Here is a 23,927-nt window from a genome sequence, read left to right on the forward strand (position 1 = left end):
CCTGGCACCTGCTCACAGTGCCAAAGCCACTGGTAAATGGTTTACTGACCATGGTATCACTGTGCTCAATTGGCCTGCCAACTCTCCTGACCTGAACCCCATAGAGAATCTGTGGGATATTGTGAAGAGAACGTTGAGAGACTCAAGACCCAACACTCTGGATGAGCTAAAGGCCGCTATCGAAGCATCCTGGGCCTCCATAAGACCTCAGCAGTGCCACAGGCTGATTGCCTCCATGCCACGCCGCATTGAAGCAGTCATTTCTGCAAAAGGATTCCCGACCAAGTATTGAGTGCATAACTGTACATGATTATTTGAAGGTTGACGTTTTTTGTATTAAAAACACTTTTTTTTTTTTATTGGTCGGATGAAATATGCTAATTTTGTGAGATAGGAATTTTGGGTTTTCATGAGCTGTATGCCAAAATCATCCGTATTAAGACAATAAAAGACCTGAAATATTTCAGTTAGTGTGCAATGAATCTAAAATATATGAATGTTAAATTTTCATCATGACATTATGGAAAATAATGAACTTTATCACAATATGCTAATATTTTGAGAAGGACCTGTACTTGAGGTTGGACTACAAAATTTAATTGGCGGATACACAAAATTAATCAACCGGTTCATGACCTTGTTTAGCTGTTCTGGAGTAAATACTGTGACCGAGCAGTTGGAAATCGTAACAAATGATAAAGAAAACTGAACAGACTGAGAAATATAACCCAAACAGAATATAAAGATATCTACGCAGCACCTAGAGACTAAATTAAACTTTTCTGCACTACTAGAGACTCCAAGTACACAACAAAATGTATTTAAAGGCCAAAAAATTGGGATTTTGCATATGTCCCATTTAAACCATTAAATGTAACTTTATAAAAATAAAACCTCCCTCTTTATGATGCCATTTGAAGGTTTAGATTTCCAGCACAGGTGAGAGGGTTAGTACGTTTAAGCCCTTTTGAATTCTTACTTTTAAATTTTTTGTTTATCTTGTTATGCCTGTTAGGTTAATTGGTCTCTCTAAATTGCCCTTAGGTGTATGAATGAGTGTGTGCATGGTTGTATGTGTGTTGCCCTGCGATGGACTGGCAACCTGTCCAGGGTGTACCCTGCCTCTGCTGGAGATAGGCACCAGCTCCCCCGCGACCCACTATGGAATAAGCGGTAGAAAATGACTGACTGACTGTTTCAGTTTTTGTGCTCCAACATCCAGGTAAAAGCAGTGAACTATAATTTGTTATATGATGCACATGTAAAAATAAGAACAGCATCAATAAATAGCTTTAATATAGGTTTATTTTACAACTTCTTTAACTATAATGTGTTGTTTACAAGCCTGCATGTTTAACAGTAATAAAAAATGCTTTCCCACCCAGACAGCTTTCAGATCTAAAAAGCTGTGTAAGACAAACCAGCCCTTCAGCTAATTAGCCAACAGAGCCGCTTGGGAACGAGCTGCTCACACAGCCTTGTGATGTTTGGCTCAAAAGCCTCCGCAGCCGGTCACAAAGCCTTCTCACAGAGCTCTGTCTTTCCCCATTAACTACATAGAAATTGTGCTCAAAGCTCACAGGGGGAAGCCTGCAGCTATAATTAATTACATCCTTAGCAAATTAAGGTGTTTCTTGTCCTTGGATCATGTTTGATGTTTAATTAATCCAGTTTGTTTTACACCAGAATTGAAAGAAATTAGGAAACAGTGGATTTTTTTCATTCAATGTAGAGTATTCCTACGGTTTAAAGCAATTTTATTGAGATGCCAGGGAAAATGCCAGTGTGCATTTAAGTTAAAGAGCATAGAGTAACATGGTAAGGCCCCTCCCCTAGTTGTTGCTACAGGCTGCTGGTCAGCTGGCTGAAAGAAGGCTTTTACACTTTTCTATCATAGGAAAAATCAGCTGCCCTAAAACGTGTTACATTTCTTGTCCCAAGCACAGATAGTGTTGGAAACAATTATTTTAGTAACATTTGGGGGTGTTACGGTACACGCATTCATATCGGTTCGGTACACACGTGTTTTTAAGGATTTTAGCTAGTGTAAGAAAGCAGGAGTGGCATTTACAAAAATAAGCAGATCTGTCAAAACTTCATATTTTTAGCTTTTGGTTCATATTATATGGAACATATTTCTCTACCCCTGCATTGCTACCCTGCGGTTGTGTAACGTGTTTAAAAATATCAAGCTGAACAGCAAAGTTTTTTTTTTTATCCATTGTTTCCTAATTTGCTTTTCATCTTTTTTTCTTAAGACCTCGGGTTGTCTAAAACGAACAGAAAATAAATATTAACAGTTCTGTACTTTTTAAAATGTGAATTAAAACATAACCATTAGGAAAGTAGTATCTTTTAAAGAATCACCTTTTTCTGTGGGATCCCAAAACATTATATTTGGTATTAATAAGATTTTTTTTACTCCAGTTTTGAGGAGATACGTTGTCAGAGAGAACCAATTAATATCTCAGTTACAAGCACAGACACCATGACAGGTGATGGCCGTATCTATCAAGGAACCTGCCATATGTCTGCTTCTCATGTTTAATACAGCAAGCAGAAAATCATTTCAGAAAGGCAGATGTGAATATTTACACCCCTCAACAAACTGGCAATCTGTGCTGCTGAGCTGCAGCTATCTTCTCCTGATGCTACCAACCCGGCTCTGCTGTGGATGTGTTCATTCAGCTCAACCGACCCAATATACAGAACAACTGAGTCAGCAAACCTCTAAGCAGCACTGGCAGTCTGGCTTCAATTTTTATGTTGATTTCTGGGTTAAAAGCTTTGGAAATATGTGACTATTTTTCACTAAAGCTTAAATATGCAGCCTCAGTTGAGCCCAAAGTATTCATACACCAAGCTGATTTAAATTTCACCTTGGGAATGTTCCAAATGGGTGTTTTTTGAGCATTCCTCAACTTTCCCAGTCTTTTGTTGCACCTGTTACTGCTTTTTTGGAACATTTTGCAAGTATCAAATTCAAGCAACGATACGATTTATCAGTTTGAACATTAAATATCTTGTCTCTGTAGTGTATTCAGTTGCATATAGGTTTAACAAGATTTGCCAATCATTGTATTCTGTTTTTTATGTATGTTTTCCACAACGTCCAAACTTCATTAGAGTTGGGTTTTGTATTTTGGTATATCATGTAATCTTGCTGTGTGGTGCTGAGAGTAAAATATTTAGTTCTTTGTGTCTACGTATGTTTTGCTTTGAGATCAGAGATTGTCTGTTACCGCATTTTTTTGTTTTTTTAAAGCCTAATGTTCAACACCTCAAATGAGGAAAAAGGTAAAAACAGGCATCTTAACTTACCATACCACTACTGGCATCCTGTTTACAGAGTTCAAATAATTTTCCTTCAGCAAGTGAAGTAGATTTCTGACCATCCTCAGTAGTGTTTGAATCATTGTCAGAAACTTGACCATATCTCTGTAAACGTCCCTCAAATTTTCCGGCGTCTCAACTCCCATCACTTGCCTTATCGTCATGGTAATGAGCCCAATCATGCATGACCAACTCGGTCAATTTAATTGATGAATACGAGATTAGCAAAAGAGTAAAGTAATGGGGGTTTGCATATTTCGAATGACAAGAATTATTCAACTAAAGCTGAAGTTATGTTTCCAGCTTCCCTTTAATTTACAATCATAGTTTGGCATAAATTCACATCTAAATGTGTGTTTCTGAAACAATGTGTAGCGCATTTAAACACACAGTGATATGCTGGACTTTTCAGCGTGGCCACACTTTGATTTTGCAGAGATGTTTGTGTTTTGTCTTCCTTTTGCACTTCATAGTTTAAGTGTTGTGATCTAGAGTGTTGACAGAAAGATAATTATTTCTTCCAAAAGTGTGCAGGGTTGTAAACCTGTCCCTGCATTCTGCATTTGGGAGCTGTTAGGTGTTTGAAATTAGCAGGATCTTCTGGAGGGTCTGTAAAATCCATCCATCTATCCATAGTCATTACCTGCTCATCCTTGCATGTTTGTAGGGTGTGTGGGGGGTGCTGGTGACTTCTGATCTGCGGGTTCTGCAACGCTTTAAACTGTCGATACTGATTTTGGTTGATTCAAACTAGAGCTGCATAATGCTTCAAATCACAATCATTGGAGTATCAGTGTGTGCAGTGTTGCAGTTGCAAAGGACTGCTTGGATGCAAGATTCTGTTGGATATTGAATTTGGAGAGCCATGCATTCACTCTCTGCATGTCAATAATATACTTCAACATTTGGATGGATGGTTACATCCCTTGATATCCAGCCTTAATGTATGGTTTTAGTAGCCGAGATGTTAAAGCTCAGGGAGCAAGGTGGGAATATTGTGAAGAAGATAAAGAAATAGAAGATCTGATTGTGAAAACCAACTGTGTTTTACATAAGCTACATATGTACAGGTCCTTCTCAAAATATTAGCATATTGTGATAAAGTTCATTATTTTCCATAATGTAATGATGAAAATTTAACATTCATATATTTTAGATTCATTGCACACTAACTGAAATATTTCAGGTCTTTTATTGTCTTAATACGGATGATTTTGGCATACAGCTCATGAAAACCCAAAATTCCTATCTCACAAAATTAGCATATTTAATCCGACCAATAAAAGAAAGATGTTTTTAATACAAAAAACGTCAACCTTCAAATAATCATGTACAGTTATGCACTCAATACTTGGTCAGGAATCCTTTTGCAGAAATGACTGCTTCAATGCGGCGTGGCATGGAGGCAATCAGCCTGTGGCACTGCTGAGGTCTTATGGAGGCCCAGGATGCTTCGATAGCGGCCTTTAGCTCATCCAGAGTGTTGGGTCTTGAGTCTCTCAACGTTCTCTTCACAATATCCCACAGATTCTCTATGGGGTTCAGGTCAGGAGAGTTGGCAGGCCAATTGAGCACAGTGATACCATGGTCAGTAAACCATTTACCAGTGGTTTTGGCACTGTGAGCAGGTGCCAGGTCGTGCTGAAAAATGAAATCTTCATCTCCATAAAGCTTTTCAGCAGATGGAAGCATGAAGTGCTCCAAAATCTCCTGATAGCTAGCTGCATTGACCCTGCCCTTGATAAAACACAGTGGACCGACACCAGCAGCTGACACGGCACCCCAGACCATCACTGACTGTGGGTACTTGACACTGGACTTCTGGCATTTTGGCATTTCCTTCTCCCCAGTCTTCCTCCAGACTCTGGCACCTTGATTTCCTAATGACATGCAGAATTTGCTTTCATCCGAAAAAAGTACTTTGGACCACTGAGCAACAGTCCAGTGCTGCTTCTCTGTAGCCCAGGTCAGACGCTTCTGCCGCTGTTTCTGGTTCAAAAGTGGCTTGACCTGGGGAATGCGGCACCTGTAGCCCATTTCCTGCACACGCCTGTGCACGGTGGCTCTGGATGTTTCTACTCCAGACTCAGTCCACTGCTTCCGCAGGTCCCCCAAGGTCTGGAATCGGCCCTTCTCCACAATCTTCCTCAGGGTCCGGTCACCTCTTCTCGTTGTGCAGCGTTTTCTGCCACACTTTTTCCTTCCCACAGACTTCCCAATGAGGTGCCTTGATACAGCACTCTGGGAACTGTCTATTCGTTCAGAAATTTCTTTCTGTGTCTTACCCTCTTGCTTGAGGGTGTCAATAGTGGCCTTCTGGACAGCAGTCAGGTCGGCAGTCTTACCCATGATTGGAGTTTTGAGTGATGAACCAGGCTGGGAGTTTTAAAGGCCTCAGGAATCTTTTGCAGGTGTTTAGAGTTAACTCGTTGATTCAGATGATTAGGTTCATAGCTCGTTTAGAGACCCTTTTAATGATATGCTAATTGTGTGAGATAGGAATTTTGGGTTTTCATGAGCTGTATGCCAAAATCATCCGTATTAAGACAATAAAAGACCTGAAATATTTCAGCTAGTGTGCAATGAATCTAAAATATATGAATGCTAAATTTTCATCACGACATTATGGAAAATAATGAACTTTATCACAATATGCTAATATTTTGAGAAGGACCTGTATGTCTTAGGGAAAGTTGCACATGGTTCCCATCGTAAAGTGTTCATATTTGCTTTTTGAAATACCTCACAACACTGACTGTGCAGAACCATTTTGACAGACAGGCTGGCTTTGTATGCCGCCAATGGACCAGCCTGCCAGTCATGGTGGACAGGTGCTGTGTTTAGCTTTGGATAGGCAGGTGTGTGTGTGTGTGTGTGTGTGTGTGTGTGTGTGTGTGTGTGTGTGTGTTTGAGCCTGAACTGAAACGGTCAGCTCACCTTTCTGTGGCAAGGGTAGAATGTCGACATAAGGCATTCGCCAACTACAACAGGCTTATAAGGAATTTCTGTCGGCCTTTTAAACTACAGAGGGCTTCTGATGATACACCATCTTTTAGACAGTTAATAAATAAATAAAATAATACATAACTATTAAAAATTTAAGTGGATTTGCCATGTATTTATTCACTTATTTTAAGGTTACAGTTCAACAATGTCTTCATTCCTAAATCTTTTCAAACCCTGAATAGTTCTTCAAACCTTTACTACAACACAGTATATTTCATGTGTGTTTAACAGTATTTCTGATATTCAGCGGTACTGAGATTTGATGCACTTTTGAAGGACTATTTGAAGATTGAGACTTGGTGTTCGGGGCTGCACGGTGGCGCGGTTGCCTTGCAGCAAGACGGTCCTGGGTTCGACTCCCGGCCGGGTGTCTTTCTGCATGGAGTTTGCATGTTCTCCCAGTGCATGCGGAGGTTCTCACCGGGTACTCCAGCTTCCTCCCACAGTCCAAAAACATCCCTGTTAGGTTAAATGGTCTCTTTTAAATTGCCCTTAGGTGTATGAATGAGCTTGGCTTGCATGGCTGTTTGTCCTGTGTGTGTCTGTGTTGCCCTGCGATGAACTGGCGACCTGTCCAGGATGTACCCCACCTCCCGCCCATAGACTGCTGGAGATGGGCACCAGCTTCCCCGCGACCCACTATGGAAGAAACGGTATAGAAAATGACTGACTGACTGACTTGGTGTTTGGTTTCAGGTTAGAGTCGGGGTTAGAGCAAGAGGCTCGGGAGGGCCTTATGTTAAGAATAGCCCCTACAAAATCACTTCTTATCTGTTGTGCCTGAACTATGACTTTAGACTCTTTTATTTGTAGAAGGAGGCAAATATGTGTGTTGTGCTTTAAAAAAACCTATCAAATTAAGTTCTATAATGATGGGTTAACCTGTAAAATATGGAAAAATGACCTAAGATGAGCCAAAAGCACAGGGACACATCTATGAAAATCAAATGAGCAGAACAATATACAGGGATAACTTTTTTCTTGCTTACATGAGGGGAAAAAAGGGGGTTCTGAAAAAGTGAGAGATTGTGCTTGTTTAATGTTGTTCAACCTGGTGCGATTCCTCTCAGCTTGCATGTCTGTTTTTTCTTCTTACAGCTGGCTCTATGCGTCTGTGTGTTGGTTTCATACGTGTGTGTGGTGATTCCCGAGCTTTTCTCGGGATTCCAGCCTTTACCCTGGTACCTGGGAAAGGGTCTGTTCTCCTCAAACGGGATATTTTTAGGTCTTGAGAAGCAGCTGACTGTGTCTGTGGCAACATGAGGGGTCCAACTGTCTGTTTACTAAAAAAATGTGGTGAGGCTGAAGTCCAGACACACCCTTTGAGTAACTGTGTGGCTGCCTCAGCTGGACTTCCTTGGATTAAAGAGAGTCAAGTTAAAACAGGTGTAGGCTTGTGAAATTACAGCACTGATGGATGTGATGCGATGTAGTCTGTGTTAAATCCGAATGGTTGCGATGTTGGCTTTCTGACTTTCTGACATTTAAATGATTATTCTCCTGAAGTTTGTACTTGACAGATATGGATGTGACATTTCAGACGTCGACAATTTCTTGTAGTTTTTTATTTGATTGAATGGATTTTTTTTCCTCAGAAGCGATGGATGTTTATCTCTGTCAGATTATATTCAGACTCAGGTAGAAGTCGTGCAGCCTTCCCTGTAATTTTGCGTTGAATAAAGATGCTTTTCAAATAGAAAGAAAATGCTGGTGTCATAATACAATTGTACTTTTCCTGAGAAACTAGTAAGCAGACATGTAGCAATCCATTTCATTTTCTGAGACCGATATCTCAACGGGAATTAATATGAGAAAAAAAACAAAGTTTATAATGAGAATAAAGATGCACTGATCTTAAATGTTTTGGCTGTTATTTCAGTGCAAAGACAACATGACTAGAAAGTAGGCATTTTAAACTCTTATCATTTTACTGGCATGATTAGGGAAGTTAACGTTACTAACTGCAGTCCCTGTGTGCTTTTCCTGTAGTTATCAGATACCCTAACTGTAAGATTTCCAAAAGATTGCCAACATTTTTTAGTCCTGCACATCCCATGACCGATAGAACGATAAAACACGGCGACTTTCCTGTCGTAAATTCAACCCGTCGCTCTCTCCTGCCCGCAGCTTCCCCATAGAAGCAGCTTAAATGAACAGCTAACATAGATCCAGAGAAAAAATGTTCCTTTTTGGGAAGCTTCTTCCAGCCTTTTTGCTTCCTTTGAGTTCATTTTTAAAGGCCTCTCTGATAAATCCTCTCCACTTAGTCAGATGCTCTGCGCTGAAGAGTTTTGTTGTTGGTGCAGCATGGTTGAGCTGATGATAGTACGTTCACTGAGGGTAAAAATGTTTCCTTTTTTCTAGTTTATGACCAGCCGGCCTCCAATTAGAGCTAGCTGTGTAAATTCTGGAGGCTTTCCGTTTGCATCTCTAAAAAAAATAATCTGCTTATCTTAAAATGTGATGGCAATAAAATGGATTAAATTTAATAAAAAAAATGTAAAGAAGTTAGGCCAGGGGCACTCTAACAAAATGTTTTCTCCTTGGGATCACTGATCCCACGTGTTCTTTGGTCAATTACACAAAAGCTCAGTGGTCAGAAATAAGTTTTGTAACAACGTAATTACATTAAGGCTGAGGGAAGCATAGGGTTTACACATGCCTGTTCTCATTGCTGTGATATATTTAAGGTTGTTCCTAACTTTTTCAGTCTGTTTATGTATTTTTGGCCTGGTACTAATAAGGTTTAAAGGATTTAAAGTTCGGCACAGGAAACCATGTTTATTCATTCTCCAGTTACCACATCTAAACAAACAAAAAAAAAACAACTAACAAACATTTAAGTTCAGCTTATCTTAATAAAAATCAGAAATGATACTGAAATGTAAATTAATTTACAGAAAACTGTTTTTATACAGTTTTGAAGCCTGTTACAGGGGGGCCTTTGCCTGTTAGGGTTAGTTTACTACATTTATTTGTTGTTCATAACAGCCTAGCAAATGTAACAGTAATGTTATTTACAACATTAATTTGATCCAAAACTATCAGTAGCCTAGCAAATAGACTGCTTTTCTACTTTTATTGCAACCTATTTGCTGTTTTAACCCTAAAAAGGTGTTAGCATCACTTGGCACTGTTTCCTGACTTAGTGCTAACAGTCGGTATCTGTCTGTTTAATTTGTGTCTCTGCAGGGGGAGAAGAATGGCGGCTTTGACGTGCTCTACCACAACATGAAGCATGGCCAGCTGGCAACCAAAGAGCTCGCCGAGTTTGTCCGAGAGAGGTAAGGCTTGTGTGGGAGGTGGCTCTGTGATGGGAGTGCAGGGTGAAATCCGACATTCCTGATTCTGTACTCTGAGAAAAAGATGGGAGACTGGGCCAAGGTTAGCTGATGTGCTCAGAGTTTAGTTTAATCTGTTGGTTTATCACCAATGTGTGCTTTCAAAGAGTAGCCTGCAGATTTTAGAAAAATCAAGGATATCTCTCCTAGAACTATTCAAATCGACTCCCTGACCAGTCAATCACGTTTCACCACTATTCTGTGCTGCTAGAGTACATCAGATATTCGGAGAAACCTAATAAGTTTCTGTTGAGAAGCTCCTTGCAGGACATAAATATTTATGATGCCAACTGCAACTACATCTGACTTTACGCAAACACTTCCTCTTAAGTCTCATCTTAGTCAAAATAAAAGTAGGTGCAGCAGATCAGTTGAAGTTTTGACTTTTTTGGATTAAATTAAAAAGTGACTTGAAATTTTCTCCACTTTTAATCGTAAATATTATGAAAAACAGAGATATTATGAAATGAACATTGTTCAGGGGTCAGCAACCTTTTCCTACTGAAGAACCAGTTTTGGCCTCACTGCTACTAAATACAATTTTAGAGTCAGAAAACCTACTTCATCCTTTGGGGGGAGCGGGAAAAACCCTAAATAAAGTGTTTTACTTTAACTAGTGTAGTTAAAGAATCAGAAGTAATCGTATATCTATTTTTGTCTTTAGAACAAAGGAACACATCTAATGTTTACAATGGGAAAGAAATTAAGAAAAATAGGTGGCTCGCTCAAAATAATATTTTGCATTTATATATAATATATATAATATAATGCATTTTGTTTGCACCTAAATAGCATAAAATTGCTTCAAAAAGTCTTGTACTATTAGTGCCCTGCGGTCATGGACATTCTGAGTAGATGCTGCATAAAAACATACAAAATAATTGCTAAAACATGCTCTTCCTATTGCCCTGATATTTAAAAGCTTTGCTGAATTAGTTTTTTAAAAGCCACATGTGGCTTTGGAGCCGCAGGTTGCAGACCCCCGACAGCCCTGTGTTTGCTTCCATGTTAAGGAATTAATTAAACTAAAAGCATCACTTAAAGCATTAGAAGAGTTAGAGAGGAAAACCCAACAGATTGCTCCAATGTGTTCAGTATTTGCTTACAAAACCCTCAAATTCTCCATCTGGATTCTGAATTAAATACACTTGGCCTTTTGCAGAGACAAATTTAGCCTGTTTATCAAACGATAGGTGATGTGCATATTTAAAATGTTACATGTGAAAAGTAGAAAGAAATCTTCATAATTCAGAGCATCGTGTTTTAATTGTTTTTACAGTTGATTTATCTACTAACTTTTCAAATAATTATTTCAAAGGAGTAATTTTTTTTTATCTGAGCAGTTCATTTAAATTGTATTTATTTTTTTAGCTGCCCTTTTGCATTTATTGCATGCAACAAATCATAACAAGGATTTAATGCACAAAGTATGACATTTTTTTTTACAAGTTTCAAAATTAAATGCTAAAACACTGCATGTTTTGAATGTTGGACATGATGCGATTAATCTGGAAATAAGCAAAACAACAAATACGGCTCATTTCATGAGTGCTACTCCGAAGAAACATACTATGCTGTTTCTTTTAAATGCTTTAAACCCTAATTAACATAACAGAGACCGTACTTCCATGTAACATTAAGATCAAATGAATTTATTAACTGTATACATTATGATTTTTGTCTGGTTTAACTGTAATTTATTTAGATATTAACATTATCCACACAGTGTAATGTGCTTTAATGGGTATATTGTTGCTGTATAAAGCCTGAACATTAACACATGTAGGCATTAGGCTTGTCAATTGGATGTGGGCTCAGATTCTAGCCTAAGCATTTCTATAAACACCACTTGGTAAAATACAGTTATTGTTTTTCTTGAAATCAAGGGAGATAAATTCATAAAAATTATCTGTTGACTAAAACTATTGTGCTGCTGCACAATGACTGAACACCTATAGCTTGTCTGGAAAAACAACTCATAGTTGTTTGGATCTGGATAAATTATTGGACCTGTGAATTTTGGACAAATCCAACCCAAGTGTACTGGTTTGACCGTAATCCACCTTAACTTCAACTGCAAGACCTTACGTAGCTCTGATTTACCAAAGGAGAAGCTTATGTTTCTCATCTCCCAGAACTTTTACTGCCATCAGTAGAAGAGCAATAGGGAATATTTTCAGCAAGCAGCATTTGTCACAAAGTAGCAGATTTTTATCAGAGCCCTCTCCCTGTTACACTTAAATCCTCGTTATCTTATAAGAAGTAATTGAAATAACCATTATTCAATTAAAAGACCTACGCATACTAAGAGATAATAATAAACAAAGGGGGTTTTTGAGCTGTTTGAAAGGCTTCATGTGAGTTTCATTTTCAGTTTAACTTGTGCGTTTTCCAGCTCATTTGTTGTGTATTCGTACTTTGAAAGTTTACAGACTCTTTTCTGCAGTAAAACAATTGGTTACATAGTTACTGTAAAATCTGTGCTTACTGTAAAAAACCAACTCCCAGTACAGAAGTGCTTTCTTTTACTTAGACTGTTTCTTTGTGACTTTGCATACTACAGTAGTACTGCAGTAGTACACACTTTGTTTTAGGTGATCTTTGTTAATCAGAGTTAGTTGTAGAAGGTGTTGGGACTTAATTACTCCTATAGAAAGTGATTGTGGTCATAAGTTTTTAAAAGTTTCATAGATTCCTGTGTTTATTTAATAAGGTGTCCACTCCTGACTGGTCTGCTGTTCATTTAAATCAACTGATTCAAATTTTCACTTCAAATGTGCTTTTCACATATTTTGTGTCTTGTTAAAATACAAAATTGGAAATCAATAAACCACTGTATTTTGTCCCATGTAACTGGGTTTTGTTTATCTAATTTTGACCCTAAATAAATATTTACGGTCAAAAGGAAAGGAAAGTGCATATTTCTTTCATTCCAACACATTTTCTCTCTCAAAACAAGATATCAGCCAAGGTTCATTAGCAATTATGATGTTTACCTGCACTGTCTTTGTTGTTTTTGCAAAATACAGACATTGACCCTGCAAGATCAGTGAGCTTGATGGGCTTTGCTGCAGTGTGTAAATGCTGCAGTCAGTTAAAAAACCAATACATGTCTTGACAGAGAAATAGGTTGTTATAATAAAACTACATTGAGAGGAGGTTCCCACAGGGCATTGGTTGTCAGTGCTGAAAGTCAGCACAAACGCAGAGGAAACTGCTATGCTACTGATATAATCCTGACATTGTTTCAGAGCACTTGTCTCATTCCTCACAGGGGAAGTTCACTTATCTGTTCAACAGCAGCAGACAACGAATCAGCAGTCAGGAAATGAAACAGAAGCACTCTAGTACCAGAATGTGATCCAGACAGATCAAGAAAGGGCAATTGTGGAAGCAAAAGGACGTGGCTTACAAGTCATGATATTCACCTGTGAGGGATTTCCCATGCAGAACTTCCTCCAGGGCCGCAATCTGTGTTGTGATCGTCATACATGCTGTCCTAATCCATTCAGTGCTTTAAATACAAGCAACGTTGTGGCGCACTGTCCTCAACATGTTAGGATCTGCATCAGATTCTGCCGATCAACATATTTCTCAGATTAGATGGACAGTGGAGGATGATAGGATGTCTCTGTTCTGTGCGGACCTCCAGACTGAACAGGTGCTGTTGTTGGCTTTACTTTTTACTGTGTCAAACTCTTCTGTAATCCCCTATTATCCTTTTATAGTTCATAGTGGATATAGTTTTATAATACCCCCAATTTGGATCAGGCTTGTAATATTAATGTGTTAATTTTAACCCTCATTCCATGTCAGGATCTTTAAATTGAGAGGCGTAATAGTATGTATTACGTAATATGAAAATTATAGATAGATCTGAAAGGGATGAGTGTTAAACAGGCTATTACTATTTTAAATGGTAAAACTAGTAAAAAATTACTTGGAGATGATATTTTTAACCATGTCTTATTTAGACATGGCTAGCTTGGCTTGCATTACTAAAACATCAGCTTTCATTAGTGCTTTCATTAGTGCACCGATCGATTGGCAGGCCGGTCTGAAAGCTAGGCAAAGTAACAGTCTAAATTCTCAAGAGAATTCAAGTGGATCCTGCTGTGATTTTGCTGTACTCAGTTGAGCCTTCCTGTTATCTGAGGATTGTTCTCTCTTTCTCTCTCACAGCCTGAAAGAAATGCAGAATTGTCAATATGTCACTGAAAGTGCTTTCTTTTCAAATAGATTATCTCTGTGCTTTCCCTAACTTCATATTTGAAGACCCAACTAATGTAGACCATAGCTGACTTTGAGTCGTCTATCCTATCTTCTAGCCAGAGAGTGTGGTTAGCATGACTTGATAGCTCTGAAGTGTTTGGTTTTCAAGGATCCGTAAAAGACCTGATTTTTGTGTCTAATGGTTTCTGTATTTAGATAATTTATCATTGATTAAATAATTCAATATACCTACAACCTATTATATGTGAGAATTTGTTGCTAATAAATATAAAGTATAGAAAGATGAGAAATGTACTTTAGGCAAACACTAACTGGCTTTGTGGTTTTTTCCTGCAGGTTTTGCTAAGGGCAGCTGCTGCAGTGCTTAGCTCCAGTAAAGCAATCAGAAAAACAAGTCTTTACTTTTTCTGTGCACACAGTTTACATAGATTTGCCATTTTAAAGGACAGGGAAAAAGGATGCAGTTATTTCATGACATGTTTCGAATTTTGTATCTAAAAACAGAAACCAGTGATGCCGCCTCTCTATTCAGGGCTGTTATGTAAATCAAATACATTACCTCAATCTTGCTATTGACATTTTGGCAAAACCAGAATGCAGACATCTCAAAAATGGTTGCAGAATGTTGAAAATAGGCACAAAAGATTGAACTTATTGTAATTGTGTGTGGTGTTCATATCGATTTTCACTTTGCTTATGAAAATGTCAAAAGTATGAACATGAAAATAGAAAAATACATTAAAACAAACATGTAAAACGTTGATATAGGGGAGAAAGTATTATTGGTCCTGTTTTGGTATTGAGAAGTTGAACAAATACAGAAAATGTGTATAAGGTTGGCGTTTATGACAGATATTAAAAAAAAAATGTTTATTTAGGTCTGTACTTTGTAGCAAGTTGTTGAATGCTTTCTTTTTCTTTCATCTATGGATTAGTTTTATGTCCAGTCATGTAAAAGTCATCTCTTCAAAGTTTGAATGTTCTTTCAGCTTTTACTCAACTTGCTGTTTCAAATAAATTTGTTCCCAAAGTCATGGATTCAGTTAGTGGTTGACTGGAGTCTGGGCCTCATTAAACCAAAGATGGAGAACATAACATGTTGCAATTAGCAGGAGTGATGGAGCAGTAAGAAGTTACTGCAATAAAGTATGTACACCAGAGGGGATTTTAGGGGATTCAGACGTTCATCTTTGTGTTGTTTCATTTGCAATTTAATGATAAAACATTGTATTGATCCTATTGATCCCAAGAAGCTGACAATGTTCGGGCCAGGATGTGTCGAGGGTAGTTGAATTAACTGGCCAAATATAGTTGTTAATCACAGTTAATTCATGATTGTGTTTTTTTCACAATAGGCTAAGGCTGGTTTGGATCATTTTCGAAATCGTTTTTCGAAAACAGTTTTTTTTAAACTCATGTCACTGTATCTGTTTTTGAAATTTGTTCATTAAATCATGAAAAACAGATGAAATCTTGAAGGAAGCAAATATTTTTACAGCACTGTACATTTTTATGTATATTCCTTTTTTTTTTCCTGTCATCCCAGGTTTTCCTGAGTCACTTCATCAGTTGTCCTGCTTGGGTTAAAATGTTCTATTTGTTTGTTTTGCAGGGCTGCCGTTGAGGAGACCTACTCCAAATCAATGAGCAAACTGGCAAAGATGGCGAGCAATGGAAGTCAGCTGGGGTGAGTGGAAAGCAGTCCTTCCTTTTCCCCTGGGATGATTGTTGTAATTATCAATGTGACTGGCATATGGTTGCATGTGTCATATGTATGAGTACCATCTGCAGCACCAAATGTCCATATTTAGGATTTAATTAACGCCGTGTGTGATAAGTAGCTCATATATTTTAATGAATGGGTTTATGAGCTGTTTATGCTGTAAAGAAAGGATGAACATGAGCAAAACCCGTGATTTCTGGAGATGTACAGCAAACCACAAGTTTCTGCTATAATGAACATTACACACCAGATTTCAGAGTTAATTTAGAGTTACACTAGGAAATTAACGTACTTTAGATTTTCCATAATAACTACTGAGTCATTTACAGATCCACTCAAAAAGATTTGTTTTTTTGTTTGTTAAATAATTGGTTTTTGGATCTTTTAATGTTATTTGGTGTAATTTTAATGTATTATTGATTATCTGTGTCTTCTTTAGGACTTTTGCGCCCATGTGGGATGTTTTTAGGGTATCTTCTGACAAACTGGCTCTCTGCCACCTAGAGCTGATGAAGAAGATGAACGACCTGATCCGGGACATTAACAAGTATGGAGACGAGCAGGTCAAAACTCATCGTAAGGTAAATTTCTGCAATAAAAACATTATCTCTACAACTTTGTAGTAGTCTGTTTTGCATACTTTTAGTATTGTGTCCCCAACAAAGCCCTCGTTTTTCTAATGTATCTCAGAACATTCAGTAGTTGCCTTTTCCCCTAAAAGCATCAAATGCAGTGACGATTTATAAAAGATGTCGATGTAAACTGTGCATCAACCAGACAAAGGAGGAGATGGTGGGGACAGTGGAAGCAGTGCAGGCGCTGCAGGTCCAGAGCGGTCACCTTCAGAAGTCAAAGGAAGGTTACCACACCAAGTGTTTGGAGCTGGATCGACTCAGGAAGGAGGGAGCACCGCAGAAAGAGCTAGAGAAGGTTTGCTGCCACTTTAAAACTTACTTCATAACCATTTGGCACAGAAGTAAGCAAAATAAAACAAATCTGTGAAATAATTTATAAGATAATTCAGTTATTTAGTTTTTTGTCCAAAAAACTCAGCGATTTAAAATTGATCACTTGTTGTTAACAATAATGTGAAGAGTAAAGCTTGCTAATGAAGCTGGACCTTTCAAAAACCTTGTCTGCATTATTTTTTACTATGGAAAAGCTTGAAAATGAAAAAGACCGGCTGAACATTTTCTACACCTGGTGAGGGATCCTGTTTAGCCTTGAAAAGGATGGAATTAGTTTTATGTATTTTCCGTGTCTGGATATGTATGGAAAAAGAAGAATATTTCAGCACTTTATTCCTTGGGCCATTCAATCATCCAGCCACCCACCAACCCTCACTGCTGGGTCACGTTAGACTTTATTACCCGATGTTAGTCATTTTCTAACATATCGGAATCAGACCCATAAGTAAATCTGGGCCAATATGACCAACCCAGGTTTATTTCCATCTTGTTGTTATTTGTGTATGTGTTTTAGGAGGAATAGGGTGGGGCGTTGGTCATGTGTAATTTGTTTGGTGATGTGATAGTGATGCTGTGGGATGTGTGAAGCAGAGAAGCAGTGTCAGCGGTGTGGTCATTTTTTTACGGTGTCGAAAGAGTAGGGACATATATACAATATAATATGGGTAAATGGAAGTTAACAGCCGCAACAGCAATATTAAAATTGGATATGGATAACAATCTCTTTATTTCATTTATCATATTTACTTTACTGGACTTGGGCCTCAGAACTAGGATGCAATGAATAAGTCTCTTGTTGTTTTGGCAATTTGTTGGTGAGGCTCCAGAAAAGTGGACAGGAGAGAGCATTAAATTTAAAAGCTTCTTTTTTCTAAATTTACCAAGCCAGACATATTTTTTGTTTGCCTTATTTCTTAAATTTAAACAAGCAGTGACAGAGAAATATTTACCGTTTTTAAATTGTAAATAAGAAATGTTTTTTGATTTTCATGTATGAACCTCTTAAACTCTCTGCAGCTTGAGAAGAGCATTGTTAATAATTTACAGTGTTGGCCAGGAAAAAGATACTTTTTACACAGTATTTCATCCCTGACAAGAATCTGTGCAGGAATTCATGTCTACATATAGTTGGGCTGATAGATTATGGAAAAAATAATAATCATGATTATTTTGGTCAGTATAAAAAAAAAAAAAAAATCTGGATTATTTAACTCAACTTATTGAGTTTGGAAAGCAAAGCTTTTGTTGAAGTTGGAGAACAGTGATTTTTCCAGAAACGCAAAGATTTCCCCAATTCCTTCTTATTGGATCTTGCTATAAAATACATGAGAAAGTATTTATGCTAACTCATGCTTCTACATGTAAGGATGAACCGATCGGACCTCAGCTGATACCAGCCAGTGTGGCGCCATGTTAACTTTTCAAAATACACCTGTCCAAAGCAACAGAGGCTAAAGCAGCCATCAGTCCAAACATTACAAAATAAGAGCAAACTTAAACAGTTAAAAAAATATATTTCAAAATAAGAGTAGAGAACTATGTTGTTTTTTTGACAGTTATCGTGTTTTTGGGATCATTTGGAGCAAAAAATTTGAATTGAACCATTAATTGTATTAATTAAACATAAAAATAAATTAATCTACTGATTACTTTTCTATTTTTTTAATAAACATGTTTGCAGTATATGATTAAAATAAGGAAATCTACCTGCTTGGAATGGATGAATGCTGTTATTACTACTAAGTTAGCTGTTAGTAACATTTTCTGAAGGTCCTGCTTTCAAATTTGTCAGTGATGTTAGATTATGTCATGTTATTGTTGACTGTGTTGCCACTACAATGCACAATTATCTCTTGTCTCACACAGAAGTAAAGATCCACTGTTATATTTGCAGACACTCAATGTGTTACTGCTCAATAATCACAGATGACATTAGTTCACACTGAGCACGGAGTATTTGTAATTATAGTTCTGATATTGTCACTATGTAACTGTGCTGTTAAATTTCATGTCAGCTTTGTGAGTCAGCGGCTTGAAGGCTGTAATTTTCCTGTTTTCCCTCGCTAGGCGGAGCTGAAGTCTAAGAAAGCGGCAGAGTCCTTTGCGTTGTACATCGAGAAGTACAACCGTGTGGGAGGAGAGTTTGAGCAGAAGATGAGCGAGTCCGCCCAGGTCAGCTTCAACTCCAGTGTTATTTCTCGCCCACCCTCTGATGTGGCTTTTCAGGCATTCCTCCTCCTCGTTGGCTTCATGCCCCTCTGACTCACGCTCTGTGTGGCATCCCACCTGATGAGACCCCCATCTCATCCATTCATCCACCATCTAACATCAAGGGGTCCCTAATAAAGGAAACCTCAGCCTACCTCAACCCCCAACTCCTAAACACACACACACACATACACACAAGCTGTAAACTGCTCATTACTTTTAATCACTGCCTCTCTGCTTCCATGGTTACAGCTGCTGTTTCCATGGAAATATTAAACAAATCTCAATGAGCGCTTCTGTGTTTTACATTTGAAATAATGATGGAGTCCTGGTGACCAATTAGTTCTTGTAATGGGTCTGAGCGGTAAGGTCTGGCTATAATTGTTAGGGTGTGTGAGGTAAACCTGGGAGAGCACATTTTTCTTCCAGGTTTACATCAGAAAAGGAAAATAATTTAGGAATTTCTTTCATACTAAACTTGTCACACTTTTTAATGAGCTCAGCTGGTTTGAACTAAGAGAAATGAATTAGATTGTTGTTCATTTAGGCATTTTCCTGCTCATTTTATGATTGAGGTGTTTTTCAGCACCAAATATTAAGGTGGAACTACAGTTGCTTAGAAAATGGTTTATACCCCTTGAACTTTTTCACATGTTTTCAGGTTGAAACAACAAACTTCACTGTATTTGATTGGGATTTTGTCTGTAGACACACAAGTTCGTGCATAATTGGTAAATGGAAGCAAAGTGATCATTTTCTTATCGCAAATAAAAATCCAGAAAGTGTGGTTTACATTTGTTTTCATAGGACAATCATGGAAAAATCAATAAAATACTTCCAGCAGGACAGTGATCTTAAACATACAGCCAGAGCTCCAATGGATTGTTTAGTATATTTATCTATTAGAATGTCAAAGTCCAGGTCTCAATCCAATTTTGAATCTGTGGCAAGACTTAGGAGTGAGGTCTCCAGATGCTGTCCATCCAATCTAACCTCAAGCTATTTTCTAACAGGCAAGGATTTTGGCCTCTAGATGTATGAATCTGGTAGAGAGAAACCGCCAAAGACCTGCAGCTGTAACTGCAGTCAAAAGTGGATCTTCTACTACACTTTTACTATTTTTTATTTTTAAACATTTTGAAAGCCAAAGAATTACCTAAACTTACAGCGTTCATGAGGTGTGAATGCGTTTGCAAGGTACTGCATAGTGACTAATAAATACCTCATTATTGGTGAACTTCTTAAATACTGCATCATCACCGAAGTTAAGCAGACTAGTAATGAGTCATGCAACTCTTTTTCTGTGGTCTTTGTAGGCGGCTAGCTTTAAGAGGAAATGGTACCTTTGAGCTATAAGATGTCACAAATCAAGAAAAATGACTTCCCCCAACTGCATGCAACCAAAACCCACTATAATAAGAAACTACAAAAGAAGAACAGAAAACAGATCATGACCAAAATCCCCTCCAGTTAATTTGTCAATAAACCAAACACAGTCAAATAATAATACTTACTGAGCTAGTTTTTACTACAGTGCTTTGCTTCTAAATTGCTAATACGAACCTAGCAAAACACAAAAAAAATGCTGCATAATGGAAAAATAAAAAAAAAGTCCTGTTCCTATTTCTTAAATCTCACAGGTGTGACGACCTTAACAAAAACCGTATTTCTTACAGGCTGAGCTTCTAAACAAATGAGATTTTACAGCTTTAAGATGCATAACAAAACCATTTGTGTTGCAAAACCGATCATTTTTAGTACTCAATTTGTAGGTTTTAGAATGTTTTGTTTTTTTAAATGACTGTAATCTTTCAACTTTGTGCTTTTTTTGTGATGATTGTGCAAATGCTGTTTACATTTATATTAGAAGTTAAGGATTTTCTAAGGAATATTTCTTTGTTTTTGCTATTTTTTTTGTGAACGTGTGCATGTTTGAGCAGAGGTTTCAGGAAATCGAAGAGGCTCATCTGAGGCAGATGAAACAGTTGATTAAAAGTTACTCTCACTCCATCGAGGACACCCACGTCCAGGTGGGACAGGTAAGCTGGACCTGATATGAAGTACCGCTTTAATGATAGTTATCTAGCGTTTTGTGTCTTTCAGTTCCCTTTGTAGTGTAAGCATTTGGGATGCAGTCTTCAGAGTATAGTTAGTTATGAGCTGCAATTAGCAAAAAGTTTTGCTTCAGTCCTTCCATATTTAGTTAATTTTAAGAGTTGCTTTAATGTTTTGGCACAAGAAATGGTGCTTGGGTGTACTTGTTCTGTGCAACTGCAGTTCTCTGTATATAATTCAATTATGTGAAATGTGTACAGTTAAAGCCCTCAGAGTGTATTTGTCCCTTTTGGACTGTAGGTCCACGAGGAGTTTAAGCAGAATGTAGAAAACATCGGCATTGACATCCTCATTCAGAGGTTTGCTGAGCAGAAAGGAACGGGCAAAGAAAGGCCAGGTACAGCGAGCTCATTCTGTGTCCATCTATATTGAATTAAGACTGAACATAGAACCTCAAAAAGAAAAGATCAGATGTCATATTTTTTCTTTATGGCAATGTCTGTGCAAATAAAATGGTAAAAATATGTTTTTGCTTTGCCTGTAGCTTCAGTTGGGTTTGAGGAGTACATGGCAACTTTGACCCCTGAAGGTGGAAAAAAAACTCGAGCAAAAGCCTTCAGGATCCCTGGTCTCGGCAAGAGGGACAAAGAACCGGACTCCACGTGAGTCCCGTGCCAAAACTAGATCACAGTATCATCAATAAATAGCTTATTTACAGAGTTTTGAGTGAAATCAAGTGAGAGGAGATTATTTAACAGATTTGTATTTTTTGCATGGCTATATATCAACCAAATCAGGGAGGAGCTTTATTTAACAGTAAGACTGAGGTTTTAAATCCTTATGGTTTGCCTTTACAATTTAAATTATTTGAAATGGATGCAACATCTAGTTATTAAACTATAACAGACATGTAGCAAAAATTACATCTTTGTCACAATTTTCTTACGTAAAAACATGGCCACGAAAGAAAAAAAGTAGATTTCTGTCCGTTTTTGTCAACTTCTAACAAGTACAATCAACATTTAATAAGTTGATATATTTATTACTCGATTGATTTGGTCTCAGACTATTTTGACCAAAGAAATTGTTTCATTTAAAAGCTTTGGTAAGGTGCTCTCTTGCCAGAGGGATGACGTTACACCTAAAACACTGAATCTGGACATTATGCGAAACATATTGGCCCCTTCAGTCAAAGACAACCGGCCGTATTAAACTTTCTTTCCCCCCTCATGTGGTTATCTGGTCTTTGCTACTGGCTTCAGACTAAACTAAAAGTAACACCTCTGTTTTGATTTTTTTTTTTCTATATTCGCAGAGATTCAGCTGTTCCAGAGGCACTGGTGAGTATTTGACATATTTCACACTTTAATGCTCAGAGCTAAAAAACACTGACCCTGTTAATAACCCAGACAGCCATGCAGAGTGGTGTTTTGAAGGATTGTAATCTATTACAACAGGGTGTTTTTGTCCAGAGTTGGGAAGAGAGGGATTGCGTGTGTGTGTTTTAAAAACAAGATGGATGGTGTGGGGTTTCCCAAGTTTATTCCTGTACTTCTGAGAAGAGGTCTCCAGGATTATCTTCCTGGGACAGTGGAAGTGTGTACACGTGAGGAAATGTGTGTACGTGTTTTCTTACATGTAGGACTGTGTTTAGAGCAGTGTGTGTGTGTGTGTGTGTGTGTGTGCGTGTGTGTGTAAAAGGGCTTCGGACATTGCCAAAAATCCATCCAGCAGACTGATGATGCAGCAGAGAGTAAACAAAACATCATAACACTGCTGTGGCTGCTATTCAATACTTTGTGCACTGGTTACGAGAAGGTTTCTTTTTTGTAATGATTTACATGCACTTCCATGGTGAGTTTCCAAATGACAATTTAATTTATTAGGGAAAAATAATCTATCCAAAACAACCTGGCACCATATGAAGGGGAGTGGTGGCCTAGTGCTTAGAACAGGAGGTTTGCGTTCCGGAGGAGACACAAGGAACCCAGGTTCGTATCCCATAGATTGCCACTCTGGGTCCCTGAGCAAGACCCTTAGCCCCAGAATGCTCCCCAGGCAGCCCACAATGGCAGCCCACTGCTCCCTATAAGGGATGGGTTAAATGCAGAGGACAAATTTTGTTGTAATGTACATGTGCAATGACCAATAAAGATGGTTATTATTATTATAAAAGGAATATAAAGGAAGGTTCACCACTGTTCATGATGTGTTAAACGTAGCTCTCACTGTGGTCCGAAAGCCTCAGAAATAGCTCTGTATCCGTTTCCAGACTGACAGATATCAGTTTCTCATTTGTTCTTGAATATCATGAAATATGTGGCACAATGTGGTGCTTTTAGCCTACTTCATGTTGTCAGACAGGTTCTGTACAATTTCTTGATTGTGGAAGAAACTCCGTTATGACTTATCTGTATTATAAAAGTGTGCAGGTCAAGTGAAGGCTGCCTGTGAGCAGTCATGTGGTTTTACTATGGTTTAAAATCTTTTGTGTCGCTGCGCTGATGCTGAGCTCCATAAAGCCCCAGATTATCTATCCTGCTCGATGTTAGAAGTCACTGTTTACAAGTGGAGAGGTATATTTACTCACTGATCCACTCTATGTAGAGCTTTCTGTAAGTGCTGGGCTGAGGCGCGTGACAACACGTCTGTGTGTCAGATATGCATCATTTGTCTCTGAGCCGCTGACCCAGCAGCTGTCCTAATGTTCTCCTGGGTGTGTATATTCCTGTTTTTACAGAATTCACCGCTGGAGGTGGACGATGAGGGATTTGTCATCCGAGCTGACAACACTCAGAATGATATCCTTTCTTTTTTGTCCATCTGAACGTTTAGGAGAAAAAAAACTAGGCTCAACAGTTTCAGCGCCCATTGGTCTAAAAGTAATAGCGTTTTGGAGGGGCTCAGCCAGAGTCCCAACTTAGGGTGATGGTAAGGAGGGCATTCGGCCTCAAAAACGTAGAGCTCATCACCAAAGATAAATCATGAAAACATCAGGAAACATTTTAGCAATTATAGGAAGGGTTTGAATACAAATATTTCCAGTGATTACTAAGAAGG

General features: G+C 38.1%; 1 protein-coding gene across 2 annotated transcripts in view; it reads left to right on the plus strand.

The window, feature by feature from the left end:
• fcho1 (FCH and mu domain containing endocytic adaptor 1) overlaps positions 1–23,927 on the plus strand; it is a 66,449-nt gene that overhangs the window by 26,558 nt on the left and 15,964 nt on the right. For both annotated transcript variants that reach the window (XM_047375973.1, XM_047375972.1), the window contains 10 exons: positions 9,532–9,623; positions 15,526–15,600; positions 16,076–16,217; positions 16,414–16,566; positions 18,672–18,776; positions 20,753–20,851; positions 21,168–21,264; positions 21,412–21,529; positions 22,183–22,207; positions 23,608–23,668. In XM_047375973.1, the coding sequence (XP_047231929.1) occupies positions 9,532–9,623; positions 15,526–15,600; positions 16,076–16,217; positions 16,414–16,566; positions 18,672–18,776; positions 20,753–20,851; positions 21,168–21,264; positions 21,412–21,529; positions 22,183–22,207; positions 23,608–23,668 (967 nt within the window). The remainder of the gene's footprint in view (positions 1–9,531; positions 9,624–15,525; positions 15,601–16,075; positions 16,218–16,413; positions 16,567–18,671; positions 18,777–20,752; positions 20,852–21,167; positions 21,265–21,411; positions 21,530–22,182; positions 22,208–23,607; positions 23,669–23,927) is intronic.

This window comes from Girardinichthys multiradiatus, chromosome 9, assembly GCF_021462225.1.
Source record: "Girardinichthys multiradiatus isolate DD_20200921_A chromosome 9, DD_fGirMul_XY1, whole genome shotgun sequence".
Taxonomy (NCBI): domain Eukaryota; kingdom Metazoa; phylum Chordata; class Actinopteri; order Cyprinodontiformes; family Goodeidae; genus Girardinichthys; species Girardinichthys multiradiatus.